At 54.2% G+C, this 25,731-nt stretch overlaps 1 protein-coding gene across 8 annotated transcripts in view; it reads left to right on the plus strand.

Moving 5' to 3' along the window:
- PTPRE (protein tyrosine phosphatase receptor type E) overlaps window positions 1–25,731 on the plus strand; it is a 182,467-nt gene that overhangs the window by 135,161 nt on the left and 21,575 nt on the right. For 6 of the 8 annotated variants that reach the window (XM_055424395.2, XM_055424397.2, XM_055424401.2 and 3 more), the window contains 7 exons: window positions 4,010–4,134; window positions 10,407–10,506; window positions 10,781–10,854; window positions 13,172–13,308; window positions 18,759–18,849; window positions 23,921–23,997; window positions 24,864–24,900. In XM_055424395.2, the coding sequence (XP_055280370.1) occupies window positions 4,017–4,134; window positions 10,407–10,506; window positions 10,781–10,854; window positions 13,172–13,308; window positions 18,759–18,849; window positions 23,921–23,997; window positions 24,864–24,900 (634 nt within the window). In that variant the 5' untranslated portion in view covers window positions 4,010–4,016. Of the gene's footprint in view, window positions 1–4,009; window positions 4,135–9,049; window positions 9,864–10,404; window positions 10,507–10,611; window positions 10,695–10,780; window positions 10,855–13,171; window positions 13,309–18,758; window positions 18,850–23,920; window positions 23,998–24,863; window positions 24,901–25,731 lie in introns of those variants that run through there. The other 2 variants (XM_088842428.1, XM_055424404.2) reach the window with 2 other exon arrangements.

Genomic DNA, 25,731 nt, shown 5'->3' on the forward strand with positions numbered 1-25,731 from the left:
CAGGTTGTTGCTGGAAAACGAGACTCTGACCGCAGGCACTCGAGGGCCTTCCCAGCACAGCCCCGTCTTTCTCCCTTTGCTCCTCTCTGCTTCCTCCAAGTGCTGAAGCTCCAGCAGAGCAGCCCGTCCCCTCTCTGGACAGTGTGTCAGCCTCCGCCTCCCTCAAGCCTCTGTCCCTCCCCGCTGGGTCCTAGTCGAACCCCTCTGCACTCAGCCTCTGCTGACCTCCCAGGTGCAGCACAGCCCTCAGCTCCCTTCCTTGGGGCTGTGGCCACACATCCGGAGCTGGGGGTGGGGTATTGGAGGGGGGCCCTGTTTCCCGCTGGCCCTTCCAGCTCTCTGGAGTGGCTCTAAGGCAGGGGCAGGACCGTATTCATCTCCCTGTTTCCAGGACCAGCATCTACCTGCCCCAGAGTCATTTCCCACAGAATAGTATTACAAAGGCATCAGATGGAGTTAAAAGGGGCAATTTTAATCCAGGGTATAGCTGGCTGACTTTTGATGGGTGTGAAAACAGTCTGCTTTGTTGGAAGTAAACCACTTCGATGATCTAGTTGCATAGAGCAGTGTGCGTCACGCCCTGCAGTATTTAACATTTGGTGGGCACACAAGTACGGATTAAATGCAAATCATTAACATTCAGTGTGGGCTTAATTACTGTTTGAAGTATTATTTTTTTCTCTGGTTCGTGTTGATCGGGTAGCTCGTGTAAACCGTTTGAAGTGAACGGCCGGGGACTGGCAAGGTGTCATTGGCCACACAGTGTTTAAGTGCTACGGTTCCCGGAGTCTAAGTGGTGGGGTCGATTTGAACTCTGGAAGGACTGATGCTGAAGCTGAAACTCCAATCCTTTGGCTACCTGATGTGAAGAGCTGACTCACTGGAAAAGACCCTGCTGCTGGGAAAGATTGAAGGTGGGAGGAGAAGGGGACGACAGAGAATGAGATGGTTGGATGGCATCACTGATGTGATGGACATGAGTCTGAGTAAACTCTGGGAGTTAGTGATGGACAGGGAGGCCTGGTGTGCTGCAGTCCTCGGGGTCTCAGTTAGACACGCTGAGCAACTGAACTGAACTGAACTGAGCTGAGTGTTTAGTGCCCTCTGCTGGTCATATTGGGCAAATCACCTGCTGCTCCCGGAGACACCTGCAGACCTCATGGTGTCTGATACCTAATGGGATGGTCTTGTCTGGCCTCCCCTTAGACTGTTAACCATTTCGAAGAGAGGGTTTTTAAATTAACCTATTGGTGAGAAAAATGTTCCATCTAGGAGTTCTGCCTCTCTGTGTTGTATTAAGCCAGTTAATACTTTCTAATTAATTACTCTACAGATTACTCAAATATTTTTTAGTGATCTCATCTCTTTTTTGTTTCATTTCTTTATTGAAGTATCATTAATTTAAAATACTGTGAGTTTCAAGTGAATATCAAAGTGACTCAGTTTTATATATATTCTTAGGTGTATATAAGATTCAGTTGAGTTCAGTTCAGTCGCTCAGTCATGTCTGACTCTTTGCGACCCCACGGACTGCAGCACACCAGGCCTCTCTGTCCATCACCAACTCCTGGAGCTCACTCAAACTCATGTCCATTGAGTCGGTGATGCCATCCAGCCATCTCGTCCTCTGTTGTCCCCTTCTCCTCCCACCTTCAATCTTTCCCGGCATCAGGGTCTTCTTTTTCAGATTCTTTTCCATTGTAGTTTATGACTAGATATTGAATATGGTTCCCTGTGCTCTATAGTAGGGCCCAGTTGTTCACTTATTTTATGTATAATAGTGTGTATATGTTAATCCCAAACATCTCATTATTTCTCTTTCCCCCCTGTTCCCCTTTGGGAGCCATAGGTTTGTTTTCTAGGTCTGTGAGTCTATTTCTGTTTTGTAAATAAGTTCATTTGTATCATTTCTTTAGATTTCACATAAGTGATATGTGATATTTGTCTCTTTCTGACTTACTTCGCTTAGTATAATAATCTCGAGGTCCATTCATGTTGCTGTAAATGGCCTTGTTTCATTGTAAAAGGAATGTGTACCATCCCATTGTATATCTGTACCACATCTTCCTTATCCATATATTAAGAGTATCATGACAGTTTAGTGCACTGTATGCAGAGCTGCCTGTCAGGGGTTGAGTGCTTTTGTCTCCAATGGTTCTGGGTTCCATTCAGGGCTCTTGCATTTCCTCTGAACAGAATTTGGGCCGGTTTCCCCATGGAGCCTCAGTTTCTCAGTCCTGGAGGGATGATTGTGGGGCTGGTGCCCATGGAAAGTGTCTAGCACATAGTAGGCACTCACAGAATGAGAGCTGTTTTGTGCGGATGGCTCGCTTTCTGAATCTGAAATATAGTTTGAAAAAAAAAGAGAGGAAGGGACTGGAAGTGTTGATTGGGACGATGGTAGTTGCTTGGGGATAATTGTCGTAGATGTGCTCAGGATGGTCTTGTTCTAACAGTGGTGATTGCTGGGAGATGATTGGTGCTTTTGTGCACCTGCTCAGAAGCTTCCTCTAATTATGAAGAACCCGTGTTTCTTGGCTTTGGTCCATTCATATTTCTGAGAGAGGCTTCTTGCTGGAAAGTGCTGCCTCTGGGCTGGGCGCCCGGGCTGACGTGGGTGGATTTATGGATGAAACTGAGGGGGGTGTCCAGGAAAGAGGATATGCCTGCCCTGACAGCATCAGATCCCGCTCAGCAGGTGCCACTGCCTGCCTTCACCTGCAGGGAGCAGGCAGGGTTTAGGAGGGCTTTCTTCACCACTCAGAGGTCACGTCAGGATTCCCAAGGGCCTGTGGTGTCTTTGCAAACCAGAGTGCCAAGTGGGGGTCACCGGCGACATCCTGCAGGTCTTGTGGGCGAAAGAGCCTTTTTCTCTCTTGAGCCACATCATGGTCCAGGCTTGCCCAGTGCATCCATCCATCCACCCCATAGATACTTTTCTCTGCCCCAAGGTACCCAAGTGGCTCTGCCAGATGAGCTGGCCGCCCCCTGCCCCAGGCAGGGGCTTCCCTCTGCTTCCCCTGAGAGCTCAGACCTGAGCAGAGCCAGACGCACGGCTGTCAGCCTGGAGTCGAGAAGCTTAGATGAGATGATGCATGAATACCACAGGCCAAGTGCTCGGCTGAGAGGAACAGCGACAGGATGCCAGAACCTCATCCCCGGGCCACCGCTCACACCTCACCAGTGAGGGGGCAGAGCTGGGCTTTATGACAGTGAGGCTCTGGAGTTGGGACCGGTGGATGACTGGGGGCTGGAAGTATTCGGGAACCTATTCCTATAGCTCCACCCGAGGCAGTCCAGGCCAGCACCTGGGAATGAGGGCCAGGCTGTGGCTGTGGTTGTGACCACGGGGGACAGCAGAGGTGGACCCTGTGAGGTGGCCGGAGCCCCACTCCCGATCCCCCGGTCCTGTGACCACAGGCTGGTCAACCCACACCTCCCTGAGCCCGCGATCCTTCCTGAGAGCAGTGATGCTGCCGTGAGGCAGCACAGGAACGCTCCGCTGTGTTTTGGCAGGCAGCGAACTGCTCCTACATGTTCAGCAAGTCACTGTCAGTGGCAATCCAGAAGCCAGGGTGAGCCGCCTCTTTGAAGGGCTGTGAAGCTGCCACACAGAATCCCGGACCGCGTGTTGTTCTCAGAGTCTGTTCTCCCCAGGCACGTCCGAGTTCTTGTTTGCCTCCTCTCCCTCTTAAAACAGACAATAAAGGAAATTAACCTGAACAGCATGAGTGTCTATAACCTAAGGGTAGCTGTGGAGTTCCTAACCAGGCTTGTTCTAAGTTGAAATTAATTCCCAAGTGCAGGTGGAAATCATGCTGGTACACAGACCTCTCCTGCTAGACAGACCTCTCCCAAAGCACCCCCAGCGCCACTCTGATCCCCAGCCCACCCTGTTGTTTTTTTTCCTGGATCCCTCTGTGTCTTCCTTGAGTTTCCTGCCTCGTGGATGCTGGCCAGCCCCAGGTGGGCAGTGGTGAGTCCTCTGAGCCCCTCCTGCCTCTTCCAGGGTCGCTATGGAGCCCTTCTGTCCGTTCCTGCTGGCGGGTGTTAGCCTGCCCCTCGCCAAGGCTCTGAAGGGCAACGAGACCACCACCACCACTGCTCAGAGCAACTGGACCTCCACGACCGCAGGTAAGACCCCGCCACCTCTTCCCCGCTGCCCTCCCGCCCCCACGGCCCCCTGCCCCTCCTCCTGATGAGCTCGCAAGCTGATGGGCAGGTAAGTGGCTTCCTCAGCCTGCTTCTGATGTTGCGAATCTGTAAATCAAGCTGGCTAGGAACAGGTACCCAGGATTTGACCAGAGCAAAGCTGGGCACTCAGAAGGCAGCAGACATAACCCTGGGCTGAGAGTCAGATCAGCTCCGGTGGGAGCAAGAGAAACACTCCACTGTGCAGGACCCAATTCAGACCAATCCTGAACAAACATTGATGAGTCCATCAGTTCAGTTCAGTTCAGTCGCTCAGTCATGTCCGACTCTTTGCGACCCCATGAATCACAGCACGCCAGGCCTCCCTGTCCATCACCAACTCCCGGAGTTCACTCAAACTCATGTCCATCAAGTCGGTGATGCCATCCAGCCATCTCATTCTCTGTCGTCCCCTTCTCCTCCCGCCCCCAATCCTTCCCAACATCAGGGTCTTTTCCAGTGAAGCAACTCGTCGCATGGGGTGGCCAAAGTATTGGAGTTTCAGCTTTAGCATCAGTCCTTCCAATGAACACCCAGGATTGATCTCCTTTAGAATGGACTGGTTGGATCTCCTTGCAGTCCAAGGGGCTCTCAAGAGTCTTCTCCAGCACCACAGTTCAAAAGCATCAATTCTTCGGCGATCAGCTTTCTTCACAGTCCAACTCTCACATCCATACATGACCACTGGAAAAGCCATAGCCTTGACTAGACGGACCTTTGTTGGCAAAGTAATGTCTCTGCTTTTTAATATACTATCTAGGTTGGTCATAAAGCAGGTATTTAAATGCTGGCATGATGTTTGATGACATTCACTAAGAAATTAATATTTTGGATGATGAGATATTGGTACAGTAGCTGGGTTTATTTTAAAAAAAAAATAAGAGACAAAGGTCTGGCTAGTCAAAGCTATGGATTTTCCAGTAGTCATGTACTGATGTGAGAGCTGGACCGTAAAGAAGGCTGAGTGTCGAAAAATTGATGCTTTCAAACTGTGGTGTTGGAGAAGACTCTTGAGAGTCCCTTGGACAGCAAGGAGATCAAACCAGTCAATCCTAAAGGAAATTAACCCTGAAGATTCATTGGAAGGACTGATGTTGAAGCTCCAATCCTTTGGCCACCTGATGCAAACAGCTGACTCATTGGAAAAGACCTTGATGCTGGGAAAGACAGAAGGCAGGAGGAGAAGGGGGTGACAGAGGGTGAGATGGTTGGATGGCGTCACCAACTTGATGGACATGAGTTTGAATAAACTCTGGGAGTTGGCGATGGGCAGGGAGGCCTGGCGTGCTGCAGTTCATAGAGTCACCAAGAGTCAAATACGACTTTGCGATTGAACAACAAAGCATCTGTTCATTTTAGAGATGCATACTAGAGTATGCAGAGGAAAGGGATGGGGTGTCTAGGCGTGACCTGGAAAAGAGTGAGTGGCCGGGCAGGAGGTGGGCAGGGCTGTGGACCCACAGGGTTGATCCAAGGAAGTCTGGAGGCAGATCCACGGGTCTTTCTCACTCTAGTCTGTCTCTGATTTCATACGCTGGAAGTTAGAGAGGAGGAAAGGAAAAAGAATTGGATACATGTGACAACAGAAGCATGCTACTAGGTGCCCAGACAGGGAAGGGAAGAGCACGCATCATATGGTTCCACGTGAGCGAAATGCCTGGCACAGGCTGATCACTGCGGGGAGCCGTGTATGAGTGGTTGACTGGGGCTGGGGGGGGTGGCCTGGGATTGACCACAGATGGGCAGGAGGGATCTCAGTGGGTTGGTGAAGTTCTAAAGCTGGATGGTGGTGATGGCTGCACGACTGTGAATTTACTAAAACACATTGAATCGTGTGCTCAGAATGGGTGTTTTATAGCTGGTAAATTTCACCTCCATAAAACAAAGTAAATGCCACGCAAAGTTAAAAGAAGAGGAGGGAAGGAGAGAAGAGGAGAAGCGAGAACAAACACCACTGAGTCTCCCGCCTGTGTTCACACCAGCTCTGCTCCTGAGCGGCTGAGCGGCCTCGGCCTCGGGCAAGTTGCTGCACCGCCTTGTACCTCAGTGTCCCATTTGCAAGATGTGAGAACAGTACCCACTTCAGCCAGTGCTGAGCGGATTAAGAGACAACCGTGCTGGGGTACAGAGGACTCCTCAGTGTTGGCTGTTTGTAGCAGAAGAGTATGTTGGAGGCAGCCTGTTCCCTGGCCAGATTCTCACCGCCCAGAGAGTTGGCTGTCCAGCATCTTTTAGCATCTCCTTCTTGGACGTGTGCCTGACACAGAGGGACTGACACTGTGCCTGACACTCACCTGCTGGGTGAGTTCTGAGCCCCCGAGGAGCTGATGGGGACGTCCTAGGCACCCCACACCTCCCGGGTAGACTTGTAGGCCTGTCTGTGTCTGCTGGCTCCTGCCCCTGGCGGGGTCAGCAGGAGCCTCTAACCAGCGGGGGCTGGACCCCCTCCCCCTGCTCCTGGGGCTGTTGTCAGTCCCATCTGGATGCTCCAACCCCACTCCATCCTTCCCCTGAGACTCCCAGACGTAACACTCCAGGACTTCTGTGATAGGGCATCACTTGGTATACGGGTCAGGGTTCTCCAAAAAAATGGAGTCCACAAGATATATACTTATGTCTCTACCTATACTTATTACAAGGAACTGGCTCACTCGATTGTGGAGGCTGGTAAGTCCGAAATCTGCAGAGCCAGTGTCCTATTTTCAGTCCAGAGACTGGCAGGCTGCTCTAGAAGCAGAAGGAGTGGTGCCCCGGTTGGAAGGCAGTCAGGCAAGAAGAATTCCCTCTTACTCACAGGGAGGCTCTGGCTTTTTGTTCTGTTCAGACCTTCAACTGATTGGATGTGGCCCACCCACCGTGAGGAGGGCTGTCTGCTTTTCTCAGAATAACAACTCAGACATTGATTCTCATCCAAAGACCGTCCCTCTAGAAACACCAAGATTACTCAGATATATTGACCAATTTTCTTTGTGGCCGGTCAAGTTGACCCATGAAATTAAGCATCATGACTTGGTCATGACGGGACTTCAGGAAAACAAAAATTATCAATTTCCCTCCAGGAAGAGGTACACCAAGGTGATTAGAGTTGGTACCATTCAGCCTGGGGTCAGGAGTTCAAACCCCATCCAGCCTGAGGGCTTCACATGATTTCCTGACTTTGAACAAACCTCCTACAAAGGCCCCTGTGAGCGGGGAGAATCGAGGTTCCCTGCTGAACTAAGTCTCCAGCCAGGAGAGCAGTTCCAGGTGCCTGACCATCTTTGGCAACTAGCCGCACCGTCTTCATGTTGAAACTCCAGAGAAATCCAAAACCACAGAAAAGAAAGACCAGAAATGGCAGCAGATAGACAAACTGTATACATCACGCTGCCTTGTTCCCAGCTGGCCCTCTGGGTACCGGGTCACTGGCAAGCACTGCAGCCTGGGACCCTCGGGACAGTGCTTCCCTGGGCCAGGCAGAGAGAAGTTGGCCTCTGCTGGCCCAGGGCTCAGCACCTGCAGGATCATTTAGCAAAACATTCAACCCGGCAGAGCACACTTTGCCCAAAAGTCGGGAAGAAATGTCCCAGTTGTGTTGATGTGCCTGCAGGTGGCACCGGGGGCACCGCCAGGGTGACTGGCTCCCCAGTCCTCCGTTCCCCGAAAAATAAAATGATTGACTGATAACTCAGCTCTTTAGGGCAGAGGCTTCCCAGGTGGCGCTAGTGGTAAAGCACCCGCCTGCCAATGCTAGAGACGTAAGAGACGCGGGTTCGATCCCTGGCTGGGGAAGATCCCCTGGAGGAGGGCATGGCAACCCACTCTAGTATCCTTGCCTGGAGAACCCCATGCACAGAGGAGCCTGGCGGGCTACAGTCCATAGGGTTGCAGAGTCAGACACGACTGAAGTGACTTAGCAGGCATCCGCAGGCCTGAGGCAGAACCAAAGGGCTTCCCCACCCACCGCTGCCTCGCAGGGCCGTCCATTCCAGCAGGTGGTCTGCACAAGTTGAAGTGTACAGATGCACTGCTAAGGCCAGAACTCCCAGGACAGCCCCCGACTTTTAACTTCCAGGACCAGATTCCACGCACGCCCGTGCACGCTCGTGCACACCTCTCAGGTTTGTCCTGCTGCTGCTGAGTTACTTCAGTCGTGACCGACTCTGTGCAACCCCAGAGACGGCAGCCCACCAGGCTCCCCCGTCCCTGGGACTCTCCAGGCAAGAACACTGGAGTGGGTTGCCATTTCCCTCTCCAATGCATGAAAGTGAAAAGGGAAAGTGAAGTCACTCAGTCGTGTCCGACTCTTAGCGACCCCATGGACCGCAGCCTACCAGGCTCCTCAGTCCGTGGGATTTTCCAGGCAAGAGTACTGGAGTGGAGTGCCATTTTCTTCTCAGGTGTGTGGGCGTGCGTATTTGCACGGACATCTGTCCACACCTGACTTGGAGCACTGGCTGCATAGAGTTGGGGGAGATTTGTGGGGAAGCCTGCCCTGAGTGGACCACCAGCCTACTTGCCTCCGGGAAAGGCCTCCTCTGCTCCCCCCGCTCGGACCCTCAACCCCACCCAGTCTGAGCTACCTCAGTGTGAAATGAAAACAGAAAGTGACTCAAATTTCCTCTTAGTCACCACACCGACTTCCCATGCAGAGCCCATTGGTGGCCCTGGGTGGAACACAACCCAGCCTGCGGAGGCCCAGGTTGGCTTTCAAAACTGCTCACCAATATTTAGAAATCCGATCATTTTTACATAAAAATGGAGATTTCTATCTGAATTAGAGAATTAAGCTCTTGAGCTGCACCTTCCCTTGGTCCCAGTGGGCTGGGGTTGAGACGTGTCCAGTCCAGCAAGACAGACACGCACACCCCCAGCTCCCCTGAGCCTCCCGAGCCCGCTGGTCACTGGGAGTGCCCACCTGACCTCCGCCTTCAAGAAGAGAGGCAGCTGCCTCATCTGACAGAAAGCCAGAGCAGGGAACCCCATTTACCACGGTGATTGGTCGGTTCTGTCCATACGCACAGCCCCTCTCTGGGGGCTTCGGCCGCTCAGCCCCGGTCCTCGCGGGTGTGCCCTGGAATGCGAGGTGCTCCTTGGGGACTGAGGGCATTTTGGTGAGGAGGTGGGGTCTGAGGGTGGCAGCCAGGCCACCAGAGCCCGCTGGAATTCAGGCCTGGAGGGCAGCTTGCGGGCAGGCACGTTGTGTCCAGGGATGGGGGAACCTGCCGGTGGAGGAAAGGGGTGAAGGCTGGGAGCAAGGGTGAGTCTGGGCAGGCTGGATCAGAAGGCGGGATCAGAAGCTCGCAGCTCTGAGAGACCGGCTTACCATGTGGCAACAGGTCTCTGACCAGCCAAGGGTCAGGCTGCTGGCCTGTACCCTGAGCTCGTGTGGAGGCCTGGGGGGCTCCCCACCCGTCCTGGGACAGAGCAGGGGGATGTCTGCACCCCCACTCTCCTCCATCTCCTGTTATGGGGAGCGTCAGGTTCCCAGGACCTGGGGAAACAGGTCACATGGGAGTCTGGGCGTTCCCTGCCCTGCAGCAGGGGGCCTTGGGCCAGTCAGGTAACCGGATCCCCGGTTCAGGTTCTTCTTGGCGACACTGCTGTGCGTCTAAGTGGAGGCACCTGGGTGGTACCAGTGACCAGGGCAGTGGACTGCATGGCAGACCTGTGAAGTGGGGAGCCAGCGTCCACGATGAGGGGCTCCGGAAGGGGAGAGTTTACAAGCAGTGTAGAGTGGGGCGCTGGAGTCCAGGGTGAAGGGCTGTTGATGGAGACGGTTTACAAACTGTTGAGTTGGGTTCTGGTATCAGGGAAGAAGGTCCATAGGGAGGGGTTGCTCTGCAAACTGCGAAGCGGGGCGCTCGTGTCCGGGAAGGAGGGCTGTCGAAGGAGAGGGTTTGCAAACTGCGAAGCGGGGCGCTGGTGTCCGGGAAGGAGGGCTGTCGAAGGAGAGGGTTTGCAAACTGCGAAGCGGGGCCCCGGTGTCCGGGAAGGAGGGCTGTCGAAGGAGAGGGTTTGCAAACTGCGAAGCGGGGCCCCGGTGTCCGGGAAGGAGGGCTGATGGGACGGGGGCTAATCGGTGGCCTGTGAAGCGAGGTCTGGCAACAGGGAAGAGGGCTGGTGGGGTGGGGGCCGCTCCGCACACCGTGAGCCTGGCGCTGGGGACCGCCCCCTGCCCAGACCCCCGCGGCCCTCGTGTGGGAGTCCTGACGGGGGGCCCGCTCCGCCCCCAGGCCCCCCGGCCCCCGGCGCGCCGCAGCCCCTGCTGGCCTGGCTCCTGCTGCCCCTGCTAGTCTTCCTGCTCTTTCTGCTGCTCGCCGCCTACTTCTTCAGGTAGGAGTGTCCGGGCCGCTGACTCGCCCCGACCTGCTGGGGAGGAAATGATGCGGAGAGGGAGGCCGTGACTGGGGGCGGGCGGGCGGGGCCGGGCGGCTGAGGGCAGGCGGGCGGGCAGGGACCTGGACCCGGGCGGGCAGCAGCTCAGCCATGAGCAGCAGAAGCAGCTTCTCCCGTCTCACCTGGTGGGTTTCCCCTGCTGGGCCACCCCGGGACCCTGGGCTCTGGGCCAGCTCCCTGGACTGACCCCCTAATGATCTGTGTCTCTAAGGTTCCGGAAGCAGAGGAAGGCGGTGGTCAGTGCCAACGACAAGAAGATGCCCAACGGGATCCTTGAAGAGCAAGGTAAGGGGGGACCCGGACAGGGCTGGGTGGAGGTGTGCCTTCCTTGCAGCTTCACGTTGAAACAATAAACCGCTCCAGCTTTGCGACTCTCGTCTGGCATCACCCGGCATCATGCTGTCTTTTATAATCAGTGCTTCCCCGTTTCAGAGCTTTCGTCGTTTTCGCTCTGGTGTGAAACAGACGTTTGAGGCGTTTCAGTTTGTGGCTTTGGAGGGAGACGGTGTTGCACATCCTGTCGTTTTCACAGGATTTTGAAACATCTGACATTTGTCAGGGAGTCTTAGATCAGCCTTCAGTGAGACAGGTGGGCTCATCACCAACCTTTTCAGAAGGGCCCCCCTCACCCCCGAATCCACACTGCTTTTCAGGTCAGATGAAAAAAGGGAATTGACGGAGCAACGCGGAGGGTCAGGGGCATTCCTTATCATTTTTTTTAGGTTCCAAATTCAGCTACTAACTTGTAAATGCCCCTTTACAAAGGCACATTGGTTTTCTTCCCACACGTTGAGATGTCTGAGAGAGGTGCATGAGGCTGAGGCTTTTAAAAATACCAGTTCAGCGGAACTCATGTACACCTGGGGCAGATTCATGTCAATGTATGGCAAAACCAATACAATAACGTAAAGTAATTAGCTTCCAATTAGGATACATAAATTAAAAAAAATACCAGTGACTACAAGTTCCTCAGTCAGCTTACTGCCGACTTACTCCATGGTTTGGGGGAGCAGGGGTGCTGTCAGACTTCACCTGAATTGCACAACTGACCCAAGACTCTGCAGAGTTCTCAGCAGAGAGGGACCTTGGCCAGACCCACGAGGGCAGTTTTGCAGGGCCGGGGGGACCCGCAACCACGCTTGGATGACAGCACGTGGCCTCTAGGCCCCTCCTCCCTGCCTCCGGCTCCTGCCCCGCCCGTCCCAACAGCCCGGATGGGGCGAGGAGGGTGTGGCTGGCGAGGCCGCCTAGCTCATCCTGGAGTGTCCGTCTCCAGGAGGGGTGAGCCCTTGGGGGCAGTTCTTGACTGGGCACGGGAACAGCTCTGCAGGCGGGGACTGGCCCGGCCGCCAGTGACAGCAGAGCCGTGTGGCCTCGTGGAGGACAGCGGCTCACTCTCCAGGATGGGAGGCGTATGCCTCAGGGGTTGCTGTCTGTCTTGCTCTGAGTTTGTGGAAGTAGCTTTTTCGGGGACCCCCTTGCAGCCTGGCCCTTCTCCTTTTCGAAGACTCTAGCCCCGCCCCCTCAAAAACACAAGGGTGCTTTCTCTTATTTCTCCTGGAGCTGATGGGGTTTGAGTAACTGTTGGGAAGGTCACTGTCGTTACCTTTGTTAACCAGGACTATCTGTTACAGGACTATCTCCTAACTGGACAGGCTCCCAGGGTGTTACCAGATTGTGCCCATGGGGGTCTCCTAACTGGACAGGCTCCCAGGGTGTTACCAGATTGTGCCCATGGGGGTCTCCTAACTGGACAGGCTCCCAGGGTGTTACCAGATTGTGCCCATGGGGGTCTCCTAACTGGACAGGCTCCCAGGGTGTTACCAGATTGTGCCCATGGGGGTCTCCTAACTGGACAGGTTCCCAGGGTGTTACCAGATTGTGCCCATGGGGGTTTCCTAACTGGACAGGTTCCCAGGGTGTTACCAGATTGTGCCCATGGAGGCCTCCTAACTGGACAGGTTCCCAGGGTGTTACCAGTTTGTGCCCATGGAGGCCTCCTAACTGGACAGGCTCCCAGGGTGTTACCAGATTGTGCCCATGGAGGCCTCCTAACTGGACAGGTTCCCAGGGTGTTACCAGTTTGTGCCCATGGGGGTTTCCTAACTGGACAGGTTCCCAGGGTGTTACCAGATTGTGCCCATGGGGGTCTCCTAACTGGACAGTTTCCCAGTGTGTTACCAGTTTGTGCCCATGGGGGCCTTCTATCTGGACAGGTTCCCAGTGTGTTACCAGTTTATGCCCAGAAACCTGTCGTTACTCAAGTCTGTTCCAAGCCTGGAGTGTGAAGGTGCCTAAGTCCTGTGTAGAAGGAGCAGGGGACAGATGGAAAGACAGGTGGATGGGTGGCCGAGTGAGCTGGGAGGATCTCTGGTTGGCAAGAGCAGGTAACACAGCCAGAGGGGGCTGTCCAGCCGTCACGATGAGTGATGAGGGTATATTGTAGGAGACAGAGCTTGCCTTCAGCTGCTCATGGTCTGAGAGGAACATCCCCCTCCAGCTGCGTCATTCCTCCAGGAGGTTGTCCATTCGTCCGGTCAGTAAGTCCCCCGCCCATCTGGAAGCACGGCTCAACGGCCTCGTGTTTCTGTTGGCCCCACAGAGCAGCAGAGGGTGATGCTTCTCAGCAGGTCCCCATCGGGGCCGAAGAAGTTCTTCCCCATCCCCGTGGCGCACCTGGAGGACGAGATCCGTGCCCGCTCAGCGGACGACTGCAAGCGCTTTCGGGAGGAGTTCAATGTGAGTCTGGGCCCTCTGTCTCGTCGTGTGGAAGGGAGCTGGGATGTAGGGTGTTGTGTTACCTGATAAATTACCCCAAAGGCCCAGAATGCTCACATCCACCATGACGCAGCTCCCAAACCGGTGTTCTGAGGAAACCCGGTTTCTGCCGCAATGCCCTCCGCTGACCCTCCCCCCCACTGATAAGATGGTTGAGGAGGAGTTTCAGAGCCTCCTTCCACGTCACACACCCTGAGCGCTGAGTTCTGAATCAAGTAAGAAGGCAGCGCCGTCATCCCAGTGCCGTGCACGACCAGGGCGAGCGGACCACAGGACCAGGGTGAGCGGACCACGCTGAGAGCAAAGGAGCCCGTGGACCACCCTGCACAACCTCAGTTAGACGGTCGGGGGGTGGCCGTGAGGGGCCATCACCCTGCCTCCACAGCCATTCGATTCTGCCCGAGTCAGGGTGTTGGTCCTGCTACTGCTGGTTTGGATGGACTTAACAATGGCAAAGCTAATTAAGATGAATTTAACCAACTGGTCCAGCCTGCTGGTAGCAAATAGATCCTCCTAACTCTCAATAAAAACACAAGTGTACGATAATGACACCTCCCCTTGAGTTGCTAATATTTAATGTCCCATGAATTGTGAAGCTGCTAGATAGACAGGCAGATAGACACGTAGACAGACAGACAGACAGCTAGACAGGTGGACAGACAGACAGACAGGTAGGTGGATAGGTGGATGCACACACAGATGACAGTACAGGGATGGATGGACAAAGGTACAGATAGGGCTTGGATGCCAAGCAGACAGACAGACACTGGGAAAGGCTGTCTTGGGTCTGGCTGCTCAGTGCTTATCCCTGGTTTTGAGTCTCTGTTTACGCATCTTCCTCATTTCGTAAACGTCCACGCGCCGGCGTCAAGCCTGAAAGAGGGCGGCTTTCCAGCAGGAGGGCCGCCTGCTCCTGGCTCTGCCTGTGCCACCCCGGCCCCGACACGTCAGTCCGTCTCCTTCATCATGGACGAGCCGGGTGGGAAGATGCCTTAATGACCTCCCAGGTCAAATGTGAGGCTCGGACTTTGTGAAAAGCAAAGATGGCACAATTGTGGTCTCTGAAGGCAGGGCGACTCCGGCTGCAGACAAGTGACTTTTCACCCAGAAGCAGCCCTGGAAGGAACTGCAGGCTGATGGCGCATTTAGACCATACTTTGGGCTTATTTTTTTTTAACACAAGTCCTCTTTTGCCTTTATCTTGCTTCCTTTTAATTGTTTCCAAATGTGTCCCTTTTTTGGGAAATTAGGTCAGAGTGAAAGACAGCTCCAGGCCGTATTGTTTTGCAGCCTCCCAGCCTGACAGCAGAAGTTAATTCTCCAGTTTTCAGAGTGACTATCCAGGTCGGCGGCTGGCTGCAGGACCGCCTCCCTACCGCCTTTCTTGTCCCGTTTCCTCTGGCGTTTGTTTTTCTCCACGTGGAGGCTGGTGACTGGCCTTGCAGAGGGAGGGCTGAGTCAGAAGTCACCAGCTGAGCCACAGATCTCAGAAGTTAGGGCCCGAGAAGAGAGTCAGGCAGGTAAGGCCCTTGCCCCAGATGCAGTGTGTAAGGGGGCGCCAAAACACCTCATCTTCTGGATAGATACTATTTTCATACAATTCTTATAAATCGATGCCAGCCATCCATGTTGAACAAAATAGCAATTAATAATTGTAAATAAAGACAGGGTCCCTCTGGTGTCTCCTGTGACCCCAGGCTCCAACAGGGCTTGTGACCCCACTGTTAACTGATCCTGCCTATATTTAAAAGTTTAATATTTTGTTCATCATGGATTTGTGTGTATGTGTGTTAATTTAGGGGTTTTTTAGATGTTGAAATCAAACGTGATTTTTCTTAACCCCTGGGTTTTTTGGAATACTCCTTTCCGTTTTGGAACCAAAGCAAGCGCCTTGCCCTGCTCACCCACCGCAGCCACTAAACAGCCTTCCTGGCCACACCCCTGCCCACTGCCTCTGCTCAGGAAAGGGCCAAGAGGGAGGGTCGAGAGGTCGGAGTCCAGCAAGGACGTGGAGTCCGGTCCTGGCTCTGGGGGACCCCAGAGGCCTGCCCCCTCTGGACCCCAGTCCACTCCTCTCTCAAGTGAGCGGGAAGCCGCTGCTAAGAGCATTGCGACCACCACGACCAGCCCATGCGTGGCCCCGCAGGTGCCCACGCTTGCCGTGGGCCCACACTCCTCTTTTTCCTTTTTTTGGCCTCTGTCCTGAGCTCCCCGCCCAGAATCTGTGCAGAGAGATGGGTGGGTCTCAGAGCAGTCGATCCAGAGGAGTCTGGACTCGTGTGCCTTGGCCAATCAAAGCTGACATGAATTTGAAATTAACAAGGACCTGGCGCTGGGAGCTGTTTGGTGGAGTAATGGAGGCGCCGATGCAGGAGGCTAGGTGCTCACGTGCCTGCCCCAGGTCTGCTTCTCGCCAGCCTGCAGGGCTTGGGCAACATGCCGCACCTCTGCCTCGGTTTCCTCATCTGTGAAACGAGGCCCACCCAGCCCCGCAGGAGTGTCTCAGCCCATGAAAGAGCTAAGGCCTGGGTCCCGTGTCTGCAGGGGAGGGGGCTGAGCGCCATCCATCTAAGGACGACTTCTGTGACAGTCCAGTCGGCCGTCCGCGCACCATGGTAGAATGTTGAGCTCGCCAAGGCTGTCCCAGACCCCTGGTTGAGTCCTGCAGGCGTCCCTCTCCAGACAGCTGGGAGGCCAGAAGCCTCTGTCCCTCCCCTGTGGGTTATTTCAAGCCCAGTGCCTGGAATTGACCTAATCCTAAGTGCTGCAGAAAGGCCCAGGGAGGCGCCCCTAGGGGAGGGCCCAGCGCAGTGCACACCGGAATGAGGGAGAGGAATGTGGGCGTGTCTTTGTGTGCGACACACATGATCCTTGAAATGAAGGAAAGTTAGTCGTGCAGTCGTGTCCGACTCTGTGACCCCATGGACTGTAGCCCGGCAGGTCCTCTGTCCATGGGATTCTCCAGGCCAGAATACTGGAGTGGGTTGCCATTCCCTTTTCCAGGGGACCTTCCGCATCCAGGGATCGAACCCAGGTCTGCTGCACTGCAGGCAGATTCTTTACCAACTGAGCTACTATGAAACATCACCTCAAACAAACCCACAACCATTTGAGCCAACATACATAACAGAACAATTGATCACAAGTTATTTATCTGTCGGGGGCCACAGGCAGGGCACTCTGGGTACAATAGCAGTGCCCCAGGAATGGCAGACCCCCCCACCCCAGGAGGCCCCTTATTTGTCCTGAGCCATCGGAGCTCAGAGACACGATTCCTGGGTGGCTGACAGCGGGAGAAACGCTGGCCTGCTCGGAGGGGCTGTTTCTTCCCGTGTGTTTGGAAATGGTACGGGGCCCAGGGCGCTTTGCCTCTGTTGCCCATGTGGCCCCCTGTGCCACCACCCATGGAGTCGGGACATCACCCCGTGTCCCGGCTCTGTTCTCGGGTCATGGCTGGGGATGTCACAGCCCAGTTCATCCTCACCATTCGGACGTCTCCAAGCTACTCCTTCAGCCCCACCCTGCACCCCCCTCACCTTCCTAGGAAAAGGGAGGCTTCTTCTTTTTTTTTTAATAAATTAATTGTAATGGAGCATTCTTAGAGCAGATTTACGTTAGAAGAAAAATTGTGCAGAAAGTACCAAGTTCCCATACACTTGTTCTTTCCTTGCACGGTTTCCCCAATGAGCACCATCGTGCCTGAGTGTGTTACGTTTGTCACAACTGATAAATCAATATCGACTCGTGATCGCAGCACAGGTCAGATCAGGGTTCCAGAGCTGCACATTCTGTGGGTTTTAACTAACCCATCACATCACGCACCCCCCCGGCCCCTGCCATGATGGTCTCATGCCTCTTTTATTTTCAGGGCTGGGGTCAAAAATAGCTTTGAGGTGAAAAAGAGAAGGCTCTAGAACATGGTCACATGTTTCGTGTTGAGGTTTGATCAGGAAGCTCAGTGTTAAGAGCTTTGATGAAGGGCCAAGAGCTCCCCGTGGCAGTGGAGGTACTAGCCTGGAAGAAACCTTGCTCACTGGCCTTGCCCAGGCACCCGCTGGGCTGGCCTTCACACTGACCTGGGCAGAGCCTCTGCCTGTGGCCATTGAGCGTGGAATGGGGAGAGGACACAGGCTGGCAGGGGCTTAGTCTGTGATAGAGAAACCCCCTGTCCTGAGAGAAGGGGGCCCTGACTTGGGACTTTGACCCCAGGCTGGGCCCCAGTCTCCTGGGCCCTGAGCCCCAGACCCTGGAAGCCCCTGCTTGTCCACACTTTAAAGAAGATAGTGCCCTTCTCGGGATCCAGGTGATAGCTCCAGGTCCCCTCCCACTGTCTGCTACTTGCCAGGCAGGTGACTCTGGACAATTCAGCAGCCACCCTGGGGTTCTGTTTGCTGATCTACAGGACAGGAGTGATGGTCGGCCCTAGTGTCACCTGCTGCTAGGTGGGTTGTGAAGGCCGGTGACCCAGCCCTTCCCCAGTGCCCAGCCCATCGAAAATACTCGATAAACGTTAACACTCCTTACTCGAGTCCCATTGGCACCTAGTTGACCCGACGGTCGGGTTGGATGTTTGAAGGAGGTTCAGAAGGCTCTTTCCTGCTGTGGTCTTAGAAGAGCACTGTCCCCCAACCCGAGCGTGGACCCTCCCCAGCAGCGAGCAAATGTGAGAGGAGGTTTGGCTCCAACAAGGGCCGAAGGACTCTGAGTGGTGGAAAGAACTAAAAGTCAGGATGCCAGCTCACATCTGCTATGCTGCCCATCAGCTGTAGGGCCCTAGCAGAGCCCCGAGACCCAATTTCCCCTCAAGACAAAAGGAGGGTTAGGGCAGAGCGTGCAGGCCCGCTGGGATGCGGGTAACTGCGATGCTGACGGGGGGGTGGGCCCAAGTCTGGGTTCTCAAGGAACCCGCAGCGGTGTCTGTCCCGCTGGTCCACGCCGCATCTTTAGGGGAGGACGGTCTTCACCATCAGCCCCAGCTCCTCTCCTTCAGCCCCAGCGTCTGTGTCCTCAGCCCTGGATCAGAGCTCTGCCATGGCCACCTCCTACCTCCCTGAGCTGGGCCTGCTCCGGACCAGGGCTTCTGGGTCCCAGGGGTTTGTTGGCCATGCAGGGCCCAGTGGCGGCCTGGATGCAGCTCAGAGTCCAGCTGTGGGTCATCACTGTGCATCCCCGTCGGCCCCAGTGAACAGGAGGCCTCAGGGAAGATTGGCCTGTGTCTCCATCACGGCCCCCGCCCAGGGCTGGCCCAGTGCCCAAGGCAGAGGCTTCTCTGGGCAGGATCAGAGGGACGGGCAAATCGCAGGAGGTAGTTTGCTCAGAGACCCGTTTTCTTGACTCCGCCCTTGGAGGGAGGCTGCATAGACGAGGTGCTGGTTCCTCACGTTCAGTGCTGACTCTGCATTTTCTTCTAGTCTCTGCCGTCTGGACACGTGCAAGCAACTTTTGAACTGGCCAATAAAGAAGAAAACAGAGAAAAAAACCGATACCCCAACATCCTTCCCAGTAAGATTTTGCTCTTTTTTTTTTTTTTTTTTGCGTCATCGGTGGCGTTCTGCCAACACTCAGCCTTGCTTTACAGCTCCTGGTGATTCTGCCTGTGCAGGCAGCAGACGTCCAGGTGCTCAGAGGGCAGGGCCCGGGTCAGGACACCTGCTTAGCCTTCACACGTGGGGGTCTAGGTGTCTGTCTGCCACCTGGGGCTCTGAGAGCCTGTGCCATTTGTGGTCTGGGTGCCAAGCCTGTGTTCACTGTTGAGACCTGGGCTGCCTGGTGGGGAGGGGATGGGAGCAGGAGGATGCCACCTGCCCCGGCTGGCAGAGCTCCTGCTGTGGACCCAGCCTTGAGCCCTGTACTCGGGCAGCTAGTGGTCCCGAGCGTCTCCCCATCTTGAACACGGTGCCCTGGGCCACCAGTGTCAAGGCTCATGTACAAGGACAGAAGGGACAAGAGTTCAGAGACCTGTTGGGCTTTGGCAGCTCTATGGGAAGGCTTGAAAGCATCCCAGTCTTCACCACTGCAGCTGATGGGGGTCGTGGGTGGGGGTTGTGGCCTCCAGGGGGTGGTGGGGCCAGAGAATGGACACACCAGTCCAGTGGCGTTGCTGGATGGGCTGTGCCTTGGAGGCCTCAGTGCCGAGACAGACCCCCCAGAGTTCCCAGATGCCTGTGTAGAAGCTGGCCTGGGGGGCGGGGTGGGGTGAGTTGTGACGTCATTTCTCCAGCCTGGACCCTCCTGTCCACTTTGCCATCAGGCTGGCAGAAGGGTAGCCTCTGAAGACCCTGGTGAATTCACGTTGGAGGCCCGACAAAGAGGGGACCTGCCTTCTCGGGCAGAGCCTCCATGGGGTGGAGCAAGCCAGCCTGTGCTGGCCCTCAGCGAGGTGGCTCTTGGCTGAAGTTTTAGGATCAGAATTGAGTCCATCTGCCCTGTGGGTAAGAGAAGCTGTGGTCCACCTGATCTATGTGATCTCTGGATTTTCAGCACCTGATAGAAGCAGTTCATTTCTATTTTGCATGCGTAGGATTTATTTGTGTTTTTGGTTTGGGTTTGTGTGTGTGTATGTATGTGTGTGTTTATAGAGTCCACCATGAGCTTGGGTCAACTAAAACCAGAGGAATTAACCAAGTAGTCTTCTGTCCCACGCATATTTGTAGAGAAAGCCAAGGGAGCTCCAGGGACACGACAGGTCACGCAGCCAAGCGGAGAGGGTGGCTTAGACCAGGGTCAGGTTCTAGACTCAGGGCAAAGGTCATGCTGAGAGGATTTGCTGTTAAATTGGATGAGGCTTATCAGAGGCAAGTTCCATGGCTTGAACAGCTCAAGGGAAAGAAACGCCATGCAGGAGGTTGGGGATCTTTGGCCTAATTTGCGCTGAATAAAAATTAGGGTATTTGGAAGCTAGCGTCTGTTCTTAGCTGAATTAACTAGCTTAGTTTGTGCGCTGACTGCATGATGTGTGTGTGGAGGGCCAGCTCACTGCCAAGCCCTTTCTGAGGTTCCTGGCCTACGTTTCTCTCTAATCACTGAGCCATTTTCCTTCTAAAGGGAACGTTTATGTGGCTAATCAAGAGTGGTTTCAGCCTGAGCTCCATGGAGCGGAGTTAGCAGCCAGGTGTGGGAATTACCTCTGGTGGCCCAGGGTGGGGCATCCCCCGCCCCCCGAGGGTCCCCAGCAGGGCCCAGGAGGGCCTGCTTCATGCCCGTCGTGTCTAAGCCGCGTTCCTCTGGCTTGTATTACGGAAGGGAGCCGGTGTTCTCTGCAAGTGGTAAAGTGTGGGTCCTGCCCGAGCCCCTCCTGGCCCAGGAGTGCCAGGCCAGAGGAAGTTGAGGCGCTGGCGGTCACCACGGGCCCAGGGACTCTGTCTGATGTGAGCATTTCTCGTCGGTGCAAGGACACATTTACAGAACCGTGTCCTGGAAACACTGGGGTGTGCCCTGGAGGAGGCCAGCTGGGTGAGACCTAGGAGAAGCCAATTTGGTTAACCTGGGCGGTTGGCCAGAGGTGCCCTGGGGCAGCTGGATCACGGGAGGATTGTGCAGGGGGCTCCCAGGCCTGCTCCCACACCCCAAGCCTGGGAGACCCTGCTTGTACTTGGGGTGGGGTCGGGTCAACAGGCAGGGAGATGGGCAGGGGCCCAATCCCTCAGCCCCATATACCTTCCCTCTCCCGCCCCCTTCCCCATGCAGAGAAAGAAAGGGAAAAATCATAGTCCCTCAGTCATGTCCAGCTCTTGGTGACCCCATGGACTGCAACCCGCCAAGATCCTCTGTCCCTGGGATGTTTCTCAGGCAAGAATACTGCACTGGGTTGCCATTGCCTTCTCCAAGGGGTCTTCCAGACTGAGCGATCCAACCCCCCTCTCCTGAGTCTCCTGCATTGGCAGGTGGATTCTTCACCACGGGCACCACCTGGGAAGCCCTCTAAGAGCATCCTGTTTACAAGATGCCCCTGGGGCAGGAGCCAGTCCTGGTGTGAGCCCAGGGAGCTCTGAGGACAGAGGTCAGCGTGCCTGGGGTGTTGAGGGGCTGCGTGTGGGAATGGCCCCACGCCCAGTGGCGAGTGAGCATCCTCCTCTTTTCTGGAAAAAGACGCCAACCAGGGATAATTTTAGGAAATGATGTTTTGAGGGAGAAGTGTGACTTTTTAGAATGAAAAGACAGGAAGCTCTTAGAACTGCAAGATGCTAAATCTAACCAGAAGGCTATTTTTAACCCCCTGCTTTCTATAGCTGTCCTCAGAAGGGTAAATTGTTCCAAATCATGTTTAACTAGCTTGATACGTGTTCCACCGGTGCTATTTCTACCTCAGGGCCAAGGGTCTCAGGGCCGAGCCTTTGAGGACTGTGAGTTTGGTGTCTGACACCCTGACTGCCTTCTGCGGGCCGTGACTTCCCCAGACCTGCGCTGACCTGTCCTCTATTAGGAGCAGGGTATGGTGTCCAGACAGCAGGTGTCCCAGCCCATACGCTTGTGGTCAAGCCAGCAGTTCTCTGTGTAGAGGGGAGACAGCCTGTCTGTGACCTGGGATCTTTGCCCCAGACCCCCACACACACACCCTTCTTGGTTAGTTTCAGTCCTCTGGCTACTCTTAGGGGACAAAGCAGAGAGAAGAACACAGAACTATCCAGTAATTAATGCAGTAAATACATACAGAGTACCCACCGTGTACTGCCCGGCACAGAATAGTAACCCAGAAGCAGCTTGATTCTAGAGCCCTGGGCCCCAGTCTGGGCGTTCTTCATACATTTTGACTCCTGTAAGTGGTCGGCCGCTTACACACCAGCGTGGAGACCCAGACCCACAGCGGGAGGGACCCACGAAATGGTCTGACTTTCTGAGAATCAGAAGGAAATATATACCTAACCTAGTCTGGCTCATATTCATCCTTATAGCAACTACTAATGCAGGAGACGTAAGCGGCTCGGGTTCGATACCTGGGTCGGGAAGATCCCCTGGAGAAGGAAATGGCAACCCACTCCAGGATTCTTGCCTTGAGAATCCCGTGGACAGAGGCGCCTGGCAGGCTACAGTCCATGACGTCGCAAAGAGTCAAACACAACTGAAGCAACTCAGAACACACGCGCACAATGCAGTCATAAAATAGAGTGTGTACATTTTTCTTTGATGGAGAAATGGGGCCCGTGAAGGCAGAAGTGACATGGACCCGTGCAAGTCATATGGGGCCTGGTTAAAGTCTCCCCACGTGTATGTGTACACACATTCCACAAACACACACAATATTCACATACATATGACACTACTCACACTGCATACAAGACACACCACTGCACACCCCACAAACACACACCCACACCACTCACACACACACACACCACTCACACAACCACTCACACACACACACACACCACACACACACACCCACACACTCACACACACCACACACCCATACCACTCACACACACACACCACACACACCACACACCCATACCACTCACACAACCACTCACACACATACACACACCACACACACACACCCACACTCACACACACCACACACCCATACCACTCACACACACACCACACACACACACACACACCACTCACACAACCACTCACACACACACACACACCACACACACACACCCACACTCACACACACCACACACCCATACCACTCACACACACACACACACCACTCACACACACCACTCACCCACATGCACACCACTCACACACACACACACCACTCACACACACACACCACACACACACACACACCACACACACACCACTCACACACACTATTCACACCCCCACTCACACACACACACCCCCACTCTCACACACACACACACCACTCACACACCACTCACTCATACACACCACACACCTCTCACACCCAAACCACTCACACACACACATCACACACCACTCACACACATAAACACCCATACCATTCACACACACACACACACACCACTCACACACACACCACACACACACCACTCACACACCACACACACACACACACACACACACCACTCACACACATACCACACACCATACACACACACACACACCACACACAGCCCTCCCTGGTTGGCCCTCACACACTGGAAAATTCTGGAACCACAGGCCAGAATCTTCCAGGCAATGGTCCGTCCTGCACAGTCCATCCGTGTGAGTCCAGTTACCTGCCTGCTCCGGGGCAGACCTGAGCATGAGCACTGGGGTTTGGAGTCCCAAGCCCTCAGGCCTGACGCCCACCTGTCCAGAGGTGGACAGCTCCCCTTGGAAAGCCTGGGAGCGTGGCCCCGGAAGTGCTCCTGGGGCCAGCACACCGACTCCTGGGCCCTGAAGCTCTTACCTGTCGTCATGCCCTGTGTGTGTTCAGTTCTTTCTGGGGCCTGGCCTGTCCTGAGGCCGAGGTGCCATGTTGGATGGAACAGGTGCGTCCCTGCACCCAGGACGCTGAGCATCTCCCAGGAGTGTGTACAAAGAACTTCCCTCTGTCCCGTGGTCACCATGGTAACATCCTTCACAGTGTTTAATCCTGTCCGTGTCATTCCCTGGCCTAATGTCACGGTTTTTGTGGTGGTGTTTTTTTCTGCAGATGACCATTCCAGGGTGATTTTAAGCCAAGTGGATGGAACCCCGTGTTCAGACTACATCAATGCTTCCTACATAGATGTAAGTACCCCCCAACACAGCATGACACTCATACCTGGACCATCGGGGATTGAGTTTGGATGGGGACCACTGGACCCCTTCTTCCCGGGACCAGGAAGGTAACTTGGCCCACTTTCCTGAACACGGTGGCCACACCGGCCACAACACAGAGAGCATGAAAGCCCTGCGCCTTTTGAATTAGCGTCTGTGCTGGGGATTCGTTCCTAAGTTGAAGATAAGCCCAAAGGAGACTGTTTTATGCTGCTTCTTAGTCACTCAGTCATGTCCGACTCTTTGCGACCCCAGGGACTGTAACCCACTAGGCTCCTCTGTCCATGGGATTCTTCAGGCAAGGATACCAGAGTGGGTTGCCATTTCCTGCTCCAGGGGATTTTTCCACTCCAGGGATCAAACCCAGATCTCCTGCTTGGCAGGCAGATTCTTTACCACTGAGCCACCTGGGAAGCCCATACTCATTTATATTACTGACCCAACAGAACAGAGGGGACGAGTTAGATAATTTTCAATAAAATCATATAGAATGGATTATTACGAATCCAGTTTAGTTGAACCTTAAAAGATCATTTAATATAAGTTATGAATTATTATAAACATTCAGTATAAGAGAATATGTACATATTAACCAATTAAAAAATATATATCTGTGCCTGTGTGTCTGTTTGCATATCTGGAAAGGTATTCACAGAAAAATACTGGCAAGGGATACGCAGAAATAGCATGTTATTTCTGAAACTCCTGGCAAGGTTTCTTCTTGGTTTTCTGTGTTTTCCAAATTCTCCACGACAAATAAATGTTACTTTCTTAACTGTAAAGTCCTTCCACAATGACAATCCTGAAAAATCACAAATCTGATTTTATTTCTCTAGGGTTATAAAGAGAAGAATAAATTCATAGCAGCTCAAGGTAAGCTTTTCATTAAGTGACGGTCTGAGTGTGATTTTGGTAAAATGACATGGAAGGCGATTGCTCCCTTACCTGGTACCAACCACACTGGGGGGTTATACAGGCTTTTCGTACGTGTGTGAACTGCTATATTTACATAGCTGATCAGAGTTGTCCAGCCTCTCCTCTCCCTAAACACAGAAGTGAAAGATGTCATGACTCTCACAGCCTTGCCGCTCAACATGTCTGCTCCACTGGCCAGGGGTGTCCCCTCCCCTGGGAGGTGGTCAGGAATGTGGGCCTCACCCCTGACCAGCTGCTGTCCCTGAGTTTGGATCTTAGCCAGCATTCGCAGGTCATTCTGTGCAGTAGAGTTTAAGGAGCATTATAGTGTGAGGTGACTTCACTTTTCATTTTCATGCACTGGAGAAGGAAATGACAACCCACTCCAATGTTCTTGCCTGGAGAATCCCATGGACGGGGGTGCCTGGTGGGCTGCTGTCTATGGGTTCGCACAGAGTCGGACACGACTGAAGTGACTTAACAGCAGCAGCATAGAGTGAGGTGATGAAATTCCTCCAGGACACAGGGCTTCAAGCGAGCGCAAGAGCTGGACCTCTGCGCGCATACGCCCCTGTCTGTGGTCAGGGCAGACAGACAGGGAGCATGTGGGGATGTCTGTCATACACAACCATGTCAGGCATGCAGCCACACTGTGTGTGTGTGCAGACAGACAGAGACACACGATCTGTTTCTGAGCCTGCGTGATTTAAACCTGGATGCCCAACGGCCCAGTGCTTGCTGTCTCAGCGTGTTGATACTTGCATTAGGAAACCTTCAATTTCTCTCAGC

The sequence above is a fragment of the Moschus berezovskii genome, chromosome 12, assembly GCF_049115385.1.
Source record: "Moschus berezovskii isolate FMDL1 chromosome 12, NW_MosBer_1.0, whole genome shotgun sequence".
Classification (NCBI taxonomy): domain Eukaryota; kingdom Metazoa; phylum Chordata; class Mammalia; order Artiodactyla; family Moschidae; genus Moschus; species Moschus berezovskii.